At 44.2% G+C, this 19,096-nt stretch overlaps 1 protein-coding gene across 1 annotated transcript in view; it reads right to left on the bottom strand.

Moving 5' to 3' along the window:
* The window catches only part of LOC106648147 (metabotropic glutamate receptor 7-like), a 77,497-nt gene that overhangs the window by 19,044 nt on the left and 39,357 nt on the right, over positions 1-19,096 (bottom strand). Inside the window, exons 5-9 of the mRNA XM_014364828.2 lie at positions 17,345-17,524; positions 13,393-13,562; positions 3,925-4,079; positions 2,570-2,812; positions 1,458-1,604 (exon numbers count right to left, since the gene is read on the bottom strand). Of these exons, the coding sequence (XP_014220314.1) occupies positions 1,458-1,604; positions 2,570-2,812; positions 3,925-4,079; positions 13,393-13,562; positions 17,345-17,524 (895 nt within the window). The remainder of the gene's footprint in view (positions 1-1,457; positions 1,605-2,569; positions 2,813-3,924; positions 4,080-13,392; positions 13,563-17,344; positions 17,525-19,096) is intronic.

Here is a 19,096-nt window from a genome sequence, read left to right as displayed (position 1 = left end):
CTCTCAACAGAAGAAAGATGTGGACTTTTTCTATTCGGCACTACCCAAAGAGTTGTTTTTTGACGCCGTTTTTCACAAAGGTAATTCAATGTGTCCCAAACACGAGCTTCGTACATTACTCGTATATTACTCGTTCTCAATAGCCCCAGACGCACACGCGCGAAAAAGGAATTCTTTGTATTTTTTTTTTCGACGAAGAAAACTTTTTTAAATCCTCGGTTGTCAAATTAGCTTTTAAAATTGTCTCGTGCTTGCAATCAGCGTTAGCTCTTTTTTAATAAAAATGGCTTAAAGCGGGTGTAATTCGGACAAAGCATGAATTTTATTAATAAACTCGGGTAGTCTATTATTCAACGTCGGAATCGAGCACACCGCGACAGATCATTGAAATTCCAGTTAATGCGATTTGCAGTACTCTTCATGTCCAGTATAGTGTTTCACAAGTCTCGTTTCACTGAAATATATGTATTTAAATTTTAATGCTCGTTTGCGTAGCCCGCAAATTGTGCGCGTCGAAGAAACCGATACTGGACGAGAGAGTAAGGCGCGGTAGTGCAGCCAATCTAGGACAATTTCGAGGCTGCTAAAAAGGCGGCTCGTTACGCTGCAAGCGTTGATGGGAAAAATAATTGAAGCCCGAGGCTCGCCGCAATTGCACAGCTCGTGCCTACGCGAAAGAGCCGCGTGTCTATAATATAATAAAAGATCGGCACTTTGCGGGGTTTGATGGCCTGCACTAGCTTAGGCTTCTTGGCGCTGGCTGTTATTTATATATCACGCCTGCGAAGCTCTTTTGCCGCCTTAGCTAAATCAACTTTCCTTTTAATTTACTCGGACGAACGTCGGCGGGTTTGTTGCGCCAGCTCGTTTTTCGGTCAGCGACAATTTATCCGGCTATATTACTACTTGGAAGTAATATTGCACGAAACTGCTACTTTTGCACGTGTAAATAGCTTCGTGTCTAGTATCAATCCTTTGTCGAAATTTTCATTCCAGCTCGATCGGTTTTTCGCGATTATCTCGTCCCTCTCCCCTCGGCTCGGCCGGTTTACGCGCCACTCGTCAAAGTAACGATTTCACATTAAATATAACGGCCAACCATACACCCCCAATCTCTTCCTTCGCGTGTATACGTATACGTATATACGTTCAACGTGTGTCAATCGATTTTCATTTTTTTCTCTCCCAACGCTGTATCGAATACTTTGCGGTAGATTTGAGCAGCAGCAGCATCGTCGTTGTCAGCTTGGATACTAAAAGCTATTACTTATATACCGGCGCGTCTTTTGACTCTGCACGCGCGCGCGCGCCGCTTATATTTTACTGCGGCGATAGCAGCTTCTTTTTTTTCATCATAAATCACGCGATTCGCTTGATACCAAAAATAGATTGGCGATTACACGGTTATACGGCCGACTCTGTATATCGATTCTGCGTCGGTGCATGTATCGGCTTACCAACGAACGTCAGATTGCGAATGTACTGAAGCAATCGCTGGCCCTGCGGCGCTGGCTCGAGGTTGGCGCACAGGTGGTGCACCTCTCCCACGCAGAAGTCGTCGATGACGTTGTGCACACCGTGTGCCATTGCGTAAATGGCGTCAGCTGTGAACAAAAAATATATTCCGGATTAGAAGAGAGAGAGAGAGAGAGAGAGGATTTCTCACTGAGCCGGAAGTAGAGGGAAATCGGATTATATTTGCTCTACACGCGATAAGCTCATAGCCGGATGTTTTTTTTGTGTAGGGACGATTAAGGCGGTGCAGCCAATTTTTGGCTTTAAATAACCAACAATGGCTTGCTCGTGAGTAATGACGTCGTTCGGTTTGGGCTTCTTTATACTACTTAGCAAATAAATCATTGAGAGAACAACTTTGCATTTTGCAAGAGCTTTGGTGAAAAGTTATGGCTCAAAGCGCAAAGAGAGCATCAGGTAAGATATTCTATTAAATCAACGCGAAAAGGTATATTTCAGATTTTACCTGCGGATTATTTAAGCTCAAGCACAAGGCAAATCTGAGAATCATTTGTTACTTTCATTGAAGATAAATTCGTTCGAATTATTCTTAGCCTTAAATAAAAGTTTGCATCGTAGCGAAAGTGCGACCTTATAAAATGTAATGAAACAAAAGGGCGTAAAAGGTCAATTTCGGCTTAAAAATCGAAGAACAATTCATAATATAACTTGGTCGATTTTGTGTATTATATCGAGAAAAGAGTTGAAAAAGAAACCAAAATTTTCACTTTATATTTACGTCGAGAGGCTTTCCCGATAACCCAAAGTACTTAAACAAACTTTATGAAAGGAAAATGTTGTCGTTCCATCCTATTACCGATTGTTTTCATCTCGCGCTTTGTACGAAAAATATGAGTCTTGGCTTTTATCGCGCAGCAAAAATATCACTCCGAGAAGTTCACTCTGCAGCGATGAAATTCGAATTATCGGAATCCATTGAATGCGCTTTTGTCTGGGACCTCTGTCTCTTCCACTTGGCACCGGGCGCCATTATTTAGGTCGAATGTTAAAATCGATCTCTATATAGCGCAGTCTGTGTCTGTTATATACTCACCGACGAAAGGCACGAGGCCCTCCTGCTTGTAATCGACGAGCTCCTCTTCGCCGGTGCACCTCTTGATGTTAGGATCGAGGTGGAAGCTACACTTGTGATGCTGCTGCCAAAATTCGCGAAACCAGACGTTACGACAATTGACGAACTTATCGGGTCGACTGGCGTGCGGTATGAGGCGGTCGTGCTGGCCCTCGCACTCGCTGCCCATGCGCGGCACGAGGCTCTTGTAATAGTTGTCGAAACCTGTGGAACACATGCACGCGTATATATAGTAGACTAGCGCAATATATGCCTCGGAGTTATGAATGTGCTTTCGTTCGTCGAGCGTCGATGTGTTTCGCACAGTACGCTGAGCTCTGCGTGCTCTATGAATTGTGAAGCGCGCGAGCTAATAGCGCTGCCATCGCGCAACGCGGCAGCGCTGATTTATGGACTCTTTTTAGTTATGCGCCTCCGAGTGCTGATCAAAGATTCATGGCTAAATATCCATCTTCTCGTGGAGAATGTTTTATGCACTGCGTTGCCCTTGCACCGAATAAAAATCAATCAAATAAGGGGCGCACTACGGGGCCGGATGGGAGCTGTGTGCGCGTCCCGGCTTCATGTGTCAATCATCGATCTGGTGTACAGGATTTTTCATATTACCGATGTGCATCGAGTAGTCAAGTTAGCCGTTCAAAAAAATAACATTTCCCAAGTATCTTTGAGCATTATAAGCCACAAGAAAAGCAGTTTCAATTTCCTTTCGTAATCGAATCGTTTTGTAAAGTATAAGTGGCTCGAATATAAGGAAGAAAAAAAATCTTGCGGAGCAGTTATTTAAAGTGTCGGGTCTGAAGAACCGAGTGAAAATTGAAGATGGCCCCGGGCTGCTGCAAGCTTTTAGCAAGCCATAATAAAAAAGTATAATATAATGTCGAGACTCTCGCTCCGTAATGTACAAGGCAGATTGGAGCAGCCTTTGCTCAAAGGCTTCGCGCGCGCTCGATCGATGCGCTATTTTTGAGATACGGAATCTTCGATATAAACACACCGGTACACAATACGTAAGGTACTTGCACGGAGCTACTTGAAACAAACGATAGGCTTCTGGAATAAACTTCGATATTACTTGATCGAGCAAAGACTTGAGCCTCCGCGTCGCGCTATACTCGTTTATCTTCATCTAGTATCTTGGCGGCATGCGAGGCAAAACAATGCGCGCGCGAGCGGCCTCGTTCTATCGCTCGAATCTTCTGCGGGATGGTTCGTTTGTCCCGATACGATTCGCGCACTCGGCAAAAGGACAATCGCTTCGAAATGCGGGCGTCGACGCGTAATTGTTTTTCTCCACCGGGCGAGCTCAAATCGTTTACCTTCGAGTGAATTACGAAAAGGCAGGATAGTGATGGCACCCTCGGCGGCGAACTCCTGCTCGCGAACCGGATGCACCTTGGCACCCCACGAGTCGCTGCCAACCCACATGAAGTGGCCAGTTTTGTTGGCCTTTATAGTCGCTTGCAGTAGTTTTCTGGAAAAAGCAGAGCAAACAAATAGTAGAGTCATTAATTGAAGTAGCCACTGTAATCGGTTTATTGATTCTTTTTTTTTTTTTGCTACAACGTTAACTGATTTTCGAACGTGTTTACTTTGCTTTGTGGTTACTATGAATCAAAGAAAAAAAGCAAACGAACGACTATAGGAATTTTTTATAATTAGCCTTTCTTTGTTTTTAGATGAGCTCAAGCTTTTAGCTAATCTCTTAATTAATCTCAATTCATGAGCGTTACAAAAATGAGCTTATGCCATTATTCTATTACGCTGGTAACTTGTTGGAAATTCATGACGCATTTCACATGAATAATTATTCGTGTTTAAATCCCTCCATTTGTAATAAAAAAAGTTAACTACTTTTACCAAACAGTTTGTATGTAAATCTAATGCTAAACTTGTTTTCAGTTCGATGCCAGAGATACAATCGCGTAACATACGCGTTCTTTGATGCAGCTAGGCAATGCTAATTAGAAAAATCGTTTGAGTGATTACTTGATTGATGACGGGGAGAGCAGAGAAAGGACAAAGCGAGTTCAAGAGAAAAAGAGGGAAAAGTTTTCAAAGAGAATAGAGCAAAAGTATCGGTAAAGTGAAAACATACACACAGCCTGGAGCGTTACACATACGTGTACGTTCTACACACCTAGGAATCGCAACGAAACTCATTTCCAATACAAATTTTCAATCAGCGCCCCTTATTTGATCGGAACTTGAGCCAAGAATTTTTCGATACTTCCGATCTGAAGGGCAAAAGTTTCAAAAAGAAATTTTATGAAATTATTTATCGTCAATCGATGGGCGTTCGACCGAGAAAATGCCGAGCCCTCACTTCTGTGGAAAAATGGATCATAATTTCAATCAAATTTTCTATCATCGCGTGTACATTGTATACCGATGTAATCATCATATGGCAATTAAAGTTAGCTGAATGATGAATTTATTCACGAAAATTTTGAAATATTCAACTATACGCGACTGACCTTTCGTAAATTGAAATTCATTTATACTACCCGTGGTCACGATACTACCATCATATGAGTTTAATGTTTGATAAATTACTTAGACGAGTCATAATTAATGGCTTGAAAATTAAAAGAACGGCGAATATAATAGTAGAAGCAATTTATTTTTCAATTAAATAAATTAACATTTGCACTGCAACTTGAGCTAGGTTAATTGATTTGCTTTTTTGTTGGTTTTGCGTACGAAAAATGATTGTTAAATTGTTACTACATTCATCCTTCATTCATTTAATTACCAAACCACCTGGATATGGAACTGGCGAAATTGAACCGGAAAAAACTAGGCGAGGATATAGATAAAGTCTGTTTAAATAACTCGAGAGACCATCTCGTATATCTTGTACATATATCTCAAATTGGTCGTTGAGGACTCGAGAGCGTACACAAGCAAAGCTCCGTTAAGATATATTACATAAGTGTTCGGCCATTTGTCTTGATAAAACCGACGTGGCGTCGAGTGAATATTTGATGCGAATCCGGGGTCGCAGTTTGCGTTGCTGCTGCAGCTTTGGCAAGTATCGAGAGCTTCCTTAAAGCCTCATAATAACTCGCAAAAGAAGCTAAATCTTGCCGTTGTTCGATGAATTTATCTGTGCAGTTATACAAACTCGCGCAAATAAAGAGTTTGTTAACGAAAAACGCTCAACAATTTGAAAATAAAACGAGCCGCGAGCAGTGCGAGCATAAAAGTACACTCGTTAAAATATCGGGAAAGAGAATTTCTTTGAAGACCCACTTGGGGAAACGAGCGATGCAGGAGCGCGCGGGGACTTTGTTTTGCTCGTTAAATCGAGCTTCGCGCCCGCCCCGCGATGAAATAATCATGGCGGCATAAGCTCGAAAGTCCACAGCTCGGTGCTTCAGGCTGCGTGTATATTTTGACTCTGGTGGCATACTGAATAGCGAAAATGCGAGTACATGCATTCAGTATTTGTTGCGGAGTAGTTGCTTACGAGGCCTTTAGTGTGTACGTGTATGCATATCGCCCTAATAAAGTCGTCTTCTGAAATGAAAATCGATATTTCACGTAGATATATAAGCGCGTGGCAGGTGAGAGAAGTCTGAGCGAGCTAGCGAGTCACTACGCCATTAAGCTCACGCGCGTTGGTTTATATTATAAACTTTGTACGCCATATAAATGGCGATCGATCGCTCACCTACGGCTTATACATACGTGCCAATGGTCTTTTATGCCGCATGCAGCGCGACTTTTACAATAATAAGCGTCGCGCGTGCGAGAGAGAGAGAGAGAGAGAGAGAGAGAGAGAGGAAAGAAAACGCGTCCCCCCGCGATCGTATCTCGCCTCGGCGCTATTATACTGCCGCACGGTGCCTCTATAGCACGTGTACCAGTGGTAAGCATGTATACGAGCGACCTGTGCACTCTTAAAATTGAGAATCCATCTATATAAATGCGCGCCCTGGCTGATCCGTATCTGTGTTTTTTGCAAATTTAACGAGCAGAAATAACTGGACCGAATATACAATTTTACGCGCGCGCATTCCGTCTGCGAGCGAGCGCGGCAAAGAGAGAAAAGCTCGTGCTACCACTGCTGCTACAACTATAGCTATATATATGTTTGGTACCTGGGAAAACTAGACAATGGCTCGATCCCCGTCAGAGTTTGTCGCGTGGATTAAAGCGCGCGCTGCACGTCGAGCGACAAAAAAGCGAGCTGCAGAGGCTAAAGCCTATTGAAAGTCTCGCAGTGTGCTGCTGCTGCTGCTGCTACTACTCCGCGCTCGCTCGCACACTCACAAGCGTACGTGGAAATTGTGATTAAATATTTGCCACTGCTTGGTGTACCTCTAATGGACACTATAAATAAACGCCTCGGACTGCATCGCTATTCAACATGCCCGCCGCCCGTGTAAGTGGCTCCAACCAAAAAAAAAAGTGGAGTCAAAGTTTACCACTGTCGAGGTTTTAAGCCCATTGGCCCCGGAAAATTACTCTCCATTCGACAGTAGCTTTAAGCAACTTTTTTTTATTGTATAAATTACTTCGATTAAATTGAAAACAACACGTTCATTCGAATATAATGCGAGGCAATCAGCGTGCGAAAGACAGCTATTTCAACGTATCCTTAGGCTAATCGTTTGCTCGTTTGCACGCTAAAATAGAATCGTGCGCGCAATGCGTACAGTGGCAGCGCGTTATATAAATAATAAACACATAAAGTCGGTTGCAGAGCGAAATGCAGAATTACACTCGTGCAGTTTGGAACAATTATATATGTATATTAAAATTGAGCATCTGCTCATCCACGAGGATTAGAAACTTTTGACTAATTACTTTTACTCTCGTGCGCAATGAAATGGTTCCCTCATAGCACATATTCTCCCTTATAGCACACACAACCGCTCATATATTTTTGGCATCAGCTTGCATTTGTGAGCACTCAATTCTGTTTATTCGCCATATAGCTCTCCTGGAAAACTGGAACAATTATATGACTATTTTATCGCAGCCAATAAACTTGAATTTCTTGAGAAAATTGAGCACATGTTTCACTCGCGCGCAATATCTGCCAGATCCTCCGCGTATGAAAATACGATCTTGTCGTCGCAGATGATGGAATCGATGCGCGACGCTTTTTTCCTCTAGCGGATGACATAAAGGTGAGAGGCTTCGGATCGTTGCAAAGTTATTTCAAGACTTTTTTTCTTTCATAGGGCGCTTTGTTAAGAAACTTCAACTTTTATTGCGAGTTTTTTGTGTAGCTGATTGTTTCGTTTCCTTTTAAACGATACAAAGCGTGCCACGCACACGTGCTTTCGAATATCGCTCAATGTCAGATTAGCCGTACCGGTGATTTATCGGCAAACTTCTTTCATCCTTTGGTTGTTTTTAACCAGGAGCATCCTTGGTTAAGGTTTTAATTGACAAAAGATGACATTGGTCGCAACGCACTATACACCGATCCTGTATTCCCATGAAAATCTATTTTTTGTTCCTGATAACTTTTTTCATCTACAACACCGGTGCACGAAAACATATTTCATCGATGATACATGAATCGACGTAAAAAATTGTTCGACGAGATATAGCGTTGCCGCGAGGCAAAGGCAACAGCGACGGCATCGACAACATCAGCATCAGCATCAGCAGCTGTTGCTGCACTTTTTATTATTCACATTTGCACGGCGAAATCATGTAAATGCTAAACGCAAGTCGAGAACGAGTGGCTTGTAAGCCGCTCCCACGCCTACTCGTCTCGTCTTTATAAAAGTGTATTCTGTATAAGCTGAAAAGTTGAACAAAGTTAAAATTTTTTAATTAAAAAAATTTTAACGTCGGATTTATCGCTCCTCGCGACCGCGTGTCGTTTCATGACATTTTTTTATGTTACGAACACGCACGCAGCTCGCGAGATGTCGTAAGTTATTTCGTTTTATATGAAACTGTCACATTGAAAAAAGAGCATGATTTTTTTAAAGCCACTCATCGGTCAAAGGGAATCCAATAAAAGGAGGTGCAGCGCGCTGGTACATGGAGTCGCGAGGCACACGTAATGTCATAACCAGGGCGCGCGACTCCGCACATGGTGATGAATCGAAGAAAAGACAGCGTCGCGCTCGTACGAAAAGCTCTTAAGAGTATTGCAACTCGTGCAGGGGAGGATGGAAAACAAACGGGCAGCACTTGCACGAGGCGGGGGCTGAGTTTGTAAATTGCGTACGTTGTAGTTTTTTTCTCTTCAGCTTCCTCCCGACTTTACCAAGAAAATGGAGAAATTTTTTTACAGCTTCGGGATTAGTGTCCTGAGGTCTGTGCCGAGAGATATATGAAGTATTGACGTCACGTAGATCGTTTTCTTTCGTTTCGATCCTTCGCTTTTCCTTACTTCTCTCCCTCCCTCTCTCTCGCTTTCTCTTTCGCCTTCTGTACCTTTTTGCTGCGAGCCCGCATCCTAGACAGCGAGAAGCTATCAATAGCGTATTTGTCGATGAAAAATGTATAAACCAATCGAAGAGCGTAAGCTGCTCGCTTAATGCCACGAGATGGCCAATACGTTGTATATAACACGCTTGTGTGTACATGATTGCGAAGAAGAGGGACGCGTCGCGTTATGCATTTTCTCTCGCTACATCAAAGATACGTGCCATTAATAATCATAGGATATTCCTGCCAGCGAGCCAGCCTCGCTCGAGCTCGATAAAAACTTGCGACTCCAAGCTTTGAGCCTCGAGCAATATAATTAGAAAAAAGAAAATATTTTCGCACGCATTATATATACTGCATCATAGAAGCTGGATGAGAAGAACGAAAAGATTACGTGAGCTGTGAAGATGATCGGCAAGGCTTTAGCTTTTGCGACAGTTTTTTCGAAGCCGATGCTAGCGTATAAGTATAGGGATATATATACCGTAGAGTACACACAGAGAGAGGGAGCGAGTAGCATGCTACATATATATATAGCGGTCCTGCGTTGGACTAGATATCAAAATCGATCGAGCTCTCAATCCAGAGGAGGGCTCACTCTCTGCGGGAATGTAATTTATGAGGCGTCTTGTTCTAAAATCCACCAAATCCGTTTTCCATAAGGCTGATAATCGAGAGAGCGATCGCACGAGCGCTGAATTCTCTTTTCATCTTGCGTCCCGTGCCCGCATTACGTACAGGCGCAAGCTCACACGTATAAATGTTTAAGGAAAGTAGAGAATGCTGCTTTCGTTGTTCGTCGGATATATTTAGCAAGCCTAGATATGTAGGATGATATTCAGTGGCTGGAAGAAGACATTTGGCGGCATTTGGCGCTTCTCTCGAATGCGTGACGCGCGGATCAGTCGAGCGAAATTAGCGCAGCGCCACGCCTAATGAGCTCGGACGTCAATTAACGCACGAGAGAACATTAGCTGCTCCGCCATGTACGGCCGATCGTTTCTGCATTAGCGTAATCAAACGTGTTAAACGACTCGTATACGCGGGGAGCGCTGGCAAACTTGGCGCGTGCGATAACGCATATGCCGGCGCGTTATCCAGCTGAAATCCGACCTCGCGCGAGTTATCGAATTCAAGCTAGTAATGTATTCGCAAGAGGAATAAAATCTCTTTTGCATATCACGCGCGTATGTAGCGATCGCAAAAGGCGACGACGACGTTGTGTGTATAACATTATCACAGGTGCAGTACACGCATGTATGTACTATATACGTGCAGACACAGGATTCGCGGCCCTGATACGTCAATCGCAAGTGTATCGATATATCGTGTGCGCGCTCGACGTTTCCAATACGTATAACTACTAGCCAGCAGCATCAGCAGTAGAGACTCGTATACGCGGCAGCGAGTACGAACCATAGGCTAAACTATACACATACACACAGACACGTGCATACACATAAATCCAGCCTAGTCACGAAATTAAAGTGTATATGGAGAGCCTGGGAGAGTACGAGAGGGATGCGGTTCGCTTCGAGCTTTGAGTGTAGAACGATGTTGCCGCGCGCCGTGCGGAATTGGCTACTCTGCCAGCGGACCAAGTTATATTTGCCGCTTCCTGCTCTGCCCCCATCGTGCCCATATAGTAGCACCGACTGTGTACACGCCGCGCGCGCGCCCCAGCTTATACATACGTACACGTATACGTACATCCATTGTATGTGCATGCCTATACATACGTATAGGCGTGAAGCAAATCCACCTTTGCAAGAATCGATGCTGCTCGATTTACTAACGTCCGAATGCCTAAGTAGGTAGTTCGACGCTCCTACACGACTCTCGAAAGTTTTCATCATATATTTATCGCGCACACGAACTCTTGATGTCTTGCGTATTATAAAAAAATAACGTTCTCAGCTTTTATTCTGGGCCGTTTGTGCGGCAATTTCATTTTTCACCGTGTCTGCCCTCTTTCTCACTCGCTTGCTCCTGAAATTTTATGTTTCATTGTAAAGCAAATATTTGATAAGAATTTACCGTGGAAAGTACCCATTCTGTTTGACTTATGTCGAAGCTATGTACCGACTTCGGTTTTTACTCATGTTAGCCTGGCAAACTTAGTTTCAAAAAATAATCGCGCTCCCATGTTGTTTTCTTCCTCTCAGTTCGAGCTTTTTTTGTCCTCTCTCTCTCTCTCTCTCGTTCTAAAATCCATGCAAACTTTAAGCAATATAATTTTCAGCTCGGCAAACGGAAGATGCACTCAAACACAGGGCAAACCTCTTGACCCGATGTACTTTTTATATGTTTTCTCAGCTCCCCGGGGACTTGTGAAAGGAAAGTGTAAGGAACATTTCGAGAATCTCCGGACACCAGTGCAGAGAGGCAGAGACGGCAAAGATTCAGTCTCGCACAGACGTTTGCGCAGGCAATATATATGTCAAATAAATATTTATGTGTCGTTTACATATACATACACGCAAGCTGCGACTGCTTTATCTTAGCAGTTAGTTCGCCAAGTTGAGCTCAAAGGCAGACGGTTTTTTTTTTCAACCAATTCAAATTAGTTATTATGCATATTCATGCGATTCCGCATATACCTAGAAAAAGGGAGTCTCGAAGCAACAAAAAGCACAGAAACAAAAAAAGCTCATCTCTGTCCTCGGTATGAATTATAAATGTTGCGCGCGTGTACGTGCCGTTTGAAAAAGTCGTCGCCTATATATGCATCGGTATATAATACAGTCGGGGCCGCTGTGCGCGCTGCAGTTGTAAAGGAAAAAGCCAAATGATAAATTCTAAATTCGTGACGAGTGAGATATTATATTACTCGACGCTCGTCCGCGAGTCATGAGTACTATACCTAGAGCTACATTCAATATACTCCCTCGTGCTACATCAAAAAGTACTTGGAATGTAATATCACTTGGCCCGAGCTCTCTTCGTCGAGGCGACCAGCCGTAAATATACGTCGACTTTCTGGCATAAGGTGTGCGTCGCCTACGCGTGCCCCGTGGGCCTGCTGCATATGCAAAGTACTTTGATCGTTTTATTAACGCTTTTTTTTTCTCATATTCCCAGAAATCAGGACGCATGTGCGCAAATTTTGTTTCAATAATTTATCGACTCTCGTGTAGCAGTAGCAGCCGTCGATTTAGTCTATACGGGCCGGAATTGTAAGTTGGCCACGCGCAAGCAGCAGCGAAAATAACCTAAACTTCGGGAAAATATGATCGCACTAAATTCGGGAGGCAAAAAAGTTGCCGCGCGCTGCGAGCGTTCACGGCGCTGCTCGTACAATTTATGTCGGAATAAAAACCAAAGCAAAACATTTTCGCCCATATGTATGAAAGTTTTTTTCGGGGAGGGTGAATCATTCACGGGGGGACTACCTCAGCGATTTTATATTAGAGCTCGCTAGCGAAACATATACAGGCAATCCATTCGGTAAAAAAAGCTCGCAGCCTGCGAAAAGCTATGCAGTCGTTTACCGCAGTTCCATACGATTCTCGCTTTTCGCTTGTCACTCTCTTTCGCCCGCGCTCGCTCTCTTTCGCTCTCTCCCGATAAAGCTACTACCGCGCGCTCGCCGAGTTTCCGCCAAAGAGTCGTTCATCAAAGCTCGCTTTTGCTACTGCTACCGCTGGTGCCACTACTGCCGCTGCTGCTGCTGCTGCTGCCGCCGCTGTTGCCCTCCCTTATATCTTTTTAGCCCTGTGTATTATGTACTCTAGCTCTCCAATGAAAAAGAAAAAACGAGAAAAAGGGGAAAATGTATGTATAAAGCAGTAAATCGATAGCCACGCAGGCCAGCGCAATTCACGGTACTTTTAAATCGATGCACAAGATTCTCGGGCGCGCAGCTGACAAGCAGAGGCAACGTGATTTCCGGCCTATGACTGACTTACGCTTGGCACGGATAGCGCCGGAGAGAGTCAGAAATGTGTGAAATGCCTCGGTCCAGATTTGACCTCGAAAGCTCGATGCTGCTGCTGCTGCGCGCTCTCGCAAACACATATACACATAGCTATAGTTGTGTGTAGGCTTTTTGCGCGTGTGGTGCGCGGCTTTTCATTACGTAAGGGAATCACGTCCACGCGCCGGGGCTGTGTATAGAAAAGCCGCTTTTGCAGCGAGCTCAAAGCTGCTCGAGCGTATATCGTTTAAGGGTCACTGAGAGTGTGTGCGTGCGTGCGTTTGTGAGCTTGATTCCAGCTGCAAAACGAATGCAGCCTAACTTTCCTCTTGGAGAGGATCAGCATCTTGGACCTTAATTTACTTAAGGGCTGTCGCATAAAACAAATTGTTTTTTTAAACGCTTCGCCTTAAGAAATGTCTTTGTATTTAGACGGCAAAAAGAAAAGCTAGCACGTGGAACTTACCTTATATTATCCTCATCTACAAAAAGCACGACGCCGCGGGCGTTGCGTTTTGAGCTTAAGTGTTCGACGATCCTCTCAAAGTCCTCGGGCTTGGCATTGCGCATGATTTTTTCACTGACCGCCACGCAGATGTTGTACTCGGCGGAGAGGGCGACGAAGCTCGCGATTCCCTGTAAAAAATTAAAACGAATTACTTAAGAAATCTCTGGGACTTTCAACGCATCGATCGATTTATCACCACTAATGTAACGAGCGGTGGTTACATTGCTATTTGTCGAGAAATTTTTCATGCACCTACATCACTACAGAGCTTCGATACTTTGTAAAATTGAACGACGAGAGGTATATGTTTCGTGTGCACTACCACTTCTAAATGATGGATGATCCTGTTAAAGGTTCACACAGTGGCGTTTCGATTTTTCCGGGGGAAAGTTTTGTTGACTTTTTTTGCTCCCGATAGCAAAGAGCTTGTAGATAAATGTTTAGCTTTACTATCTTCAAGAGTGGTGCTATTGAACTATAGATTATATGTAAATTATTGAATTTTGAATCGATTACGCCGTTCGCGATAGTATATATTATCTCTGGTAAAACAGGCGGTGTGTAATTTGTCCTGACAAAGCGAGCCTCGTTGCGCTGGTTAATCAAGTATAGATCGATAATGCAATATATTATATGGCGATCAATTAACTCTGAATTAGGCTAATATGCACTGACTGTTGCGGGCAACATATGTTTCTCTACTCAATGTAGTTCAATCAAATCACACCGGTGCTATATGCAAATGTAGCTCGTAGTTTTAATAAAAGAATCAAGAACTTGGTTAAAAATCAAAAATGATAATTTTTTGTTGACTGATACAAACACCTGATTTAAAACAGTCAGCGTGCAGAGCGCATCATCATCATTATCCGGGCCTTGGAGTAGTTTATCTTGGTTTCCCGATACTGCGCGGCAAAAATTGTTTAATTCTCAGTCCAGACTGGGGTAATGATGATCTCCCTGGCGGCCCCCTCGAAGATCTGCGCGCTTTAACGAGGCTCTAACTATATACGCTGTAACTAAGCAGTTGCTGCGGCTCGACGCGCGCGCGAGACACTAATTATCGAACTCTGCAGTTGCTTGACTACGACGACCAATTAGGCCTCCGCCGTGGTTGCTATTGTTGTTGTTGTTGTTGTTGTTGTCGATGCTGCAGCTTGCGTATCACATTTTCGCTTTTCATCTTTTAAGCACTCGTCGCCAGGCATCGTAAAATTGACCTAATCTCTCTCTCTCTCTCTCTCTCTCTCTCGGTGTAGCATAACCATAACTGGCTCACTGTACAGGATCCCCCGTTCTAGCCAACATTATTATTTCGTTGCGGCTTGCCCTTATTAAGTCCGTGACCCGTTACTATCTCGTGGTATATACACACTGTTTCAATTACCGTTTTAGCTCTCTTCCTTGTATACCCACTCGAATGCTTTTTTACGAAGGCAAACGGGGCTTCGTTACACTGCACAAGAAGCTCCGAGTTCATAGAAGCTTGTAAGCAAACATTCTCCGAAAGGATGGCGCGCGCATGGATCATACAATTTTTTTTTATCGGAAAAGATGAATGAAAGTTTGGATGGAAAGGGAATTTCTCCGGTCTGCAATCATCGCAGTTATTACGTTCGCTTCCGGCGACAGATGGAAAGAAAAACGAGAGAGCAAGAGAGAGAGAGAGAGAGAGAGAGAGAGGGGGAGAACTAGAAGTACGCAGACGAGATGAATCGTTGTCTGTAGTGACTGGCGATGTCGCGTCTAATTAAAAAAGTCCAGCTGTTTGTTAATGCGATGCTCAATACGTCCAAAATCGATAGCGTTGAAAAATCGCGGCAGTTGGAGATTTCAGAGTTGCGCGTTGGCAGAGCATTTATCAGACATCATCTTGTGCTGTGGGCCGAAGGAAGTCATTCAAGATGGATAAGTCGATAGAAAAGTCGTGCCAGAATTCAGCCGACATAAGGATCGATCAATCAATCAATCTCGGCACATCTTCCATCGGTGCACGAGCCATATGTAGCGTACGTGTTTCACATGTGAGCCCAGGTGCTAGCTGGCATTGGTGTCGGCTGCACGCGAACATTTCGTGTAATGAGATAATTTAACGTCAACTCTCGAGTAAGATAGACCATTCGTAAATGTTCGCCTCGGCAAAGTGGCCGTGGCAATAATCCCCCGACAAACGAGCTTCTCGCCAGTCGATCGCTGGGAAATTTATACCGGCTCCTCGTATATAGAATGCATCGATAAGGCAATTATGGACTTCTTAGGGGATACTTTGTTTTTATCGACTGGTGGCGGCGCTATCTCCCACCGCGAGCCGCTTTATTTCCCCGAGGATCCACTCGAGCGGTGTTTTGCATTTAATCGTGGCCCGATATCGCGAAACTTGGCTTGCTTGGCTTTTGGATAAATTGAAATCGTGCATGAACATGCACCCTTGCACAGTGCTCCAGTGCTGTGTAACGTCCCTACGTCTTTTTCTTCACACACTGCACACGCGGCCGTGCTTGACCTATTTTTCTTCGTTTACGCTCGAATGGACGTTCCGGAGGTAGATAAAGAGAAGCGAGAGCGGTGCTAGGTCGAGCGCGAGAGGCATAGAGAAATGAGTAAGATGGACCGGACCCGATGTGCTACTCCGTTTTACCTCATAACGATTTTTGCAAGCTGCTTTCAAGCTGCGCGACAGCCGACGCTTTGCGACGTGCTTATACCGCTCGCTCTCCGCGTTACGCGTGGCCGAGTACGCGCGCACGCACGACACGACAGTCAACACGAGCCCGATAATAAACTTTCAACGGAGCTTTACCTGCAAGCTCGTGTACGTGCTTGCGCTCGTCAGGAAAAGTCCGCTAAAAGGCGACTCGAGAGCTATGTAATTATTTTAATTAACCTTGTGCAGCATACGCAACGTTTCTCATTCATCTGGTCCTGAGTAGATCTTCCCTTGTATTATTTTGCTCCGTCCAAGTGCATAGTATACGTCAGCTGCACGAGCTCAGATATTTATCCAAATATACGCGCGCGCACAGAAACAGACATGTCTCGGGAGCTCCTTGCGCTCGCTCTCTCGAATGTCGTAACAACTTGGCGCTAACTTGTCTAGGGCCAAGTCTAGTCCTGTCGGGTCAAAGTTGCAGATCTTGGCCGCGAGAGGAGTTTTCGCTGTGGGGTGGGAAAGTGGATCAACGCACTAGTCAACGGATTGTGATTTTCATCCTCTTCCCAACAACAGCAGGACTATTAACGGACGGCTTTCTAATGGAGTTCCTTGTGCACCTGCGTATTTAAAATCTTTCAGGCATGAACGCAGGCCATCACGAGCTGTGCATCCGAGTTAGATGCGCCTGGGCTGCGATGATTTTTTAAATCGACTTTTTCATTTTAGACGCTCGAAAAATCGCTCGAGCGATTTTACTTTTTTATTGAACTTCTTCTAGCTTCTTTTCTTAAAATTACAATTTATTACAATGGAAAAAAGAGGTACATGGAAAAATCTGCTGACGCGAATTTCTGCCTGACTGTGCGCTGGCCTGTACTACTTGCCAGGGTCGAGTGCTACATGCTATACGCCTGGATTATTCTCGACCATGGTAATGTGATCAACAATTTGATGAAAATCAAAAGTACCTGAAGCACGTGAACAAATAATTGATTTATCGTAATCTTCTAGCTTTGTATTGTACGTACCACGGAACTCGTAAAACGAGTATGATCAATGCGCGATACATCCGCAATTACAATCAATTATTCAATTAATTAAATGTCGGTGACCTACGTGATAGAAATGGAATCACGTACATCAAAGGACAAGAGTGACGTGGAATTAATGTACATTGATAATTATGCTTGCATATAAATATTCCGTTATAAAAATCTGCATAAAAAATTATGAGAATGAAGTTTGCGTTGAGCTTACCTTTTCGCCGTAGTCGCCTTCGACGGCAACGGTTGAGACGTACTTCCAACCGAGCCTGTGTATGACCTCGACCATAGCCTGAGCTTGGAAGTTGTCAGGCGGCACCACTCGACTGAAGTACTCGAAACGACTCTTGTCCGACAGCTCGGTGCTCGTCGAGGCGTAACTTATCTGCGGTATCTGCCGGCCAAAAACACATACATAAGCACGCGCACGAGAATCGGAGATGTACGAGTATGGGTTCGCGCAGGCAACGCGGGCTGCAAGCTCGGAGCGCATAAATAGTCACATAATAACCGACACGGGGACTGGCGACAAAATATCAAGAGCCGCACACTGTTCTGCCGGTGCACACTCGAGCGCGTACATCCTGACGCAGCAGCACTAGCAGCCAGTAGCATGCAACGGTAAGAGCGGGCATACATATGTCTATATAATCCTGTGATGTATATAGCTACGTGAGATTCGAGGATATTGCGAGGATTCCAGGGTGTATCGTCGCACTCGTGTTTGTCTACTCGTTTATACGCTTGTGTGTGTAACGCAAACTGCGCCACTGTTAGTATTTATGGAGCGCGCACCAGCTCCGCAAGCACAAAGGCACGTGTCCAGTGGGTGCGCGACACGCTGCGAATTATATTCCTCGAAAGTTCGGAAAGCCGAGCGCGTAAAGCAACTTTTAATATCGCATTAAATTTCTACCCCGCGTCTCACGGATATACACGAATATTAAGTTGAAATTAACTCAAGCTCGGGCTGGCGCGCGCGCAGACCCAGGAATTTGAGCATTTGTACGAGTATATTACTCAACTTTCCACATGCCGTGTATAGACCGGGAGACTTTTTTATCATCGCGCGTGCACGAGAGCTGCGACTTTTTTTGTTGGCACATTTTTACAAATGTATATATCCGAGCACGGACGAACGAGCTCGCAGTACATGCGTCAGAAGAGATTCGAGAATCCGCACACTTAAAAAAGGGCTTTATCTTCGAGCGAAAAATAGTTTTTTAATTAAAGTTTGCCTTGTTTTTTATTCTTGCTTTCTTTCTTTCAAAGCGAGAGAGATGCGCGTCGGCAATAGCTCTTGTTCGGATTCTTAGACGTAACTAGCGCCATTTCAATTATCCAATCGGAAAGCAGGATTTTCTAAAAGGGAAAAAATTGTTGCGAAACAAAATGAACGACGCTTGGGAAAGTTTTCAGTTACAAACGTACGAGAGCGACGCAGCAGTTGCCCGGGGCAGCTTTCAGCTCTTAAACATTTTCCACGTGTCGCCCTTGCATTTCAAATTTAAATCTCGATTTCCAATGGATGAATGTTTTTTTACTCTTCTCTCTCTCTCTCGTTATTTCTCTCAAACGCCACGGATGAATAAAAAATGAAACTTTGGAAGGGGTCTGGTTCAAACGCCTAATGTAGCAAAAAAGTAAAAATAGACGAGCTAAATGAAAAAAAAAAGGGAAGAATTTTTTGATGAGAAAAGATAATGCATGCACGGGAGGGAAAAGAGAGAGAGAGAGATAGAAATAGAGAGAGAGAAGAGATGGAAGAGAGCCGTGTCGTACGCGCGCATGAGCTTAAAGCCACGCCTATCTTTTCTCGCGTATATGCGCTTTGGAGCGCGAGCGTGCACAAAGCGTATAATATATAGGACACAAGTAAAAGTGCAGCCTCGATCTAGCCTAGGCAGCTCGTAGTCTGTCACCGGAAATGCAAATAACGAAGAGTGCTACGACCGAAAAGAAAAAG

The sequence above is a fragment of the Trichogramma pretiosum genome, unplaced genomic scaffold (genome assembly GCF_000599845.2).
Source record: "Trichogramma pretiosum strain Unisexual culture from Peru unplaced genomic scaffold, Tpre_2.0 scaffold24, whole genome shotgun sequence".
In the NCBI taxonomy this organism is placed as follows: domain Eukaryota; kingdom Metazoa; phylum Arthropoda; class Insecta; order Hymenoptera; family Trichogrammatidae; genus Trichogramma; species Trichogramma pretiosum.
Note: the sequence above shows the minus strand (reverse complement) of the source record. Positions and strands in the feature narration are given on the sequence as shown.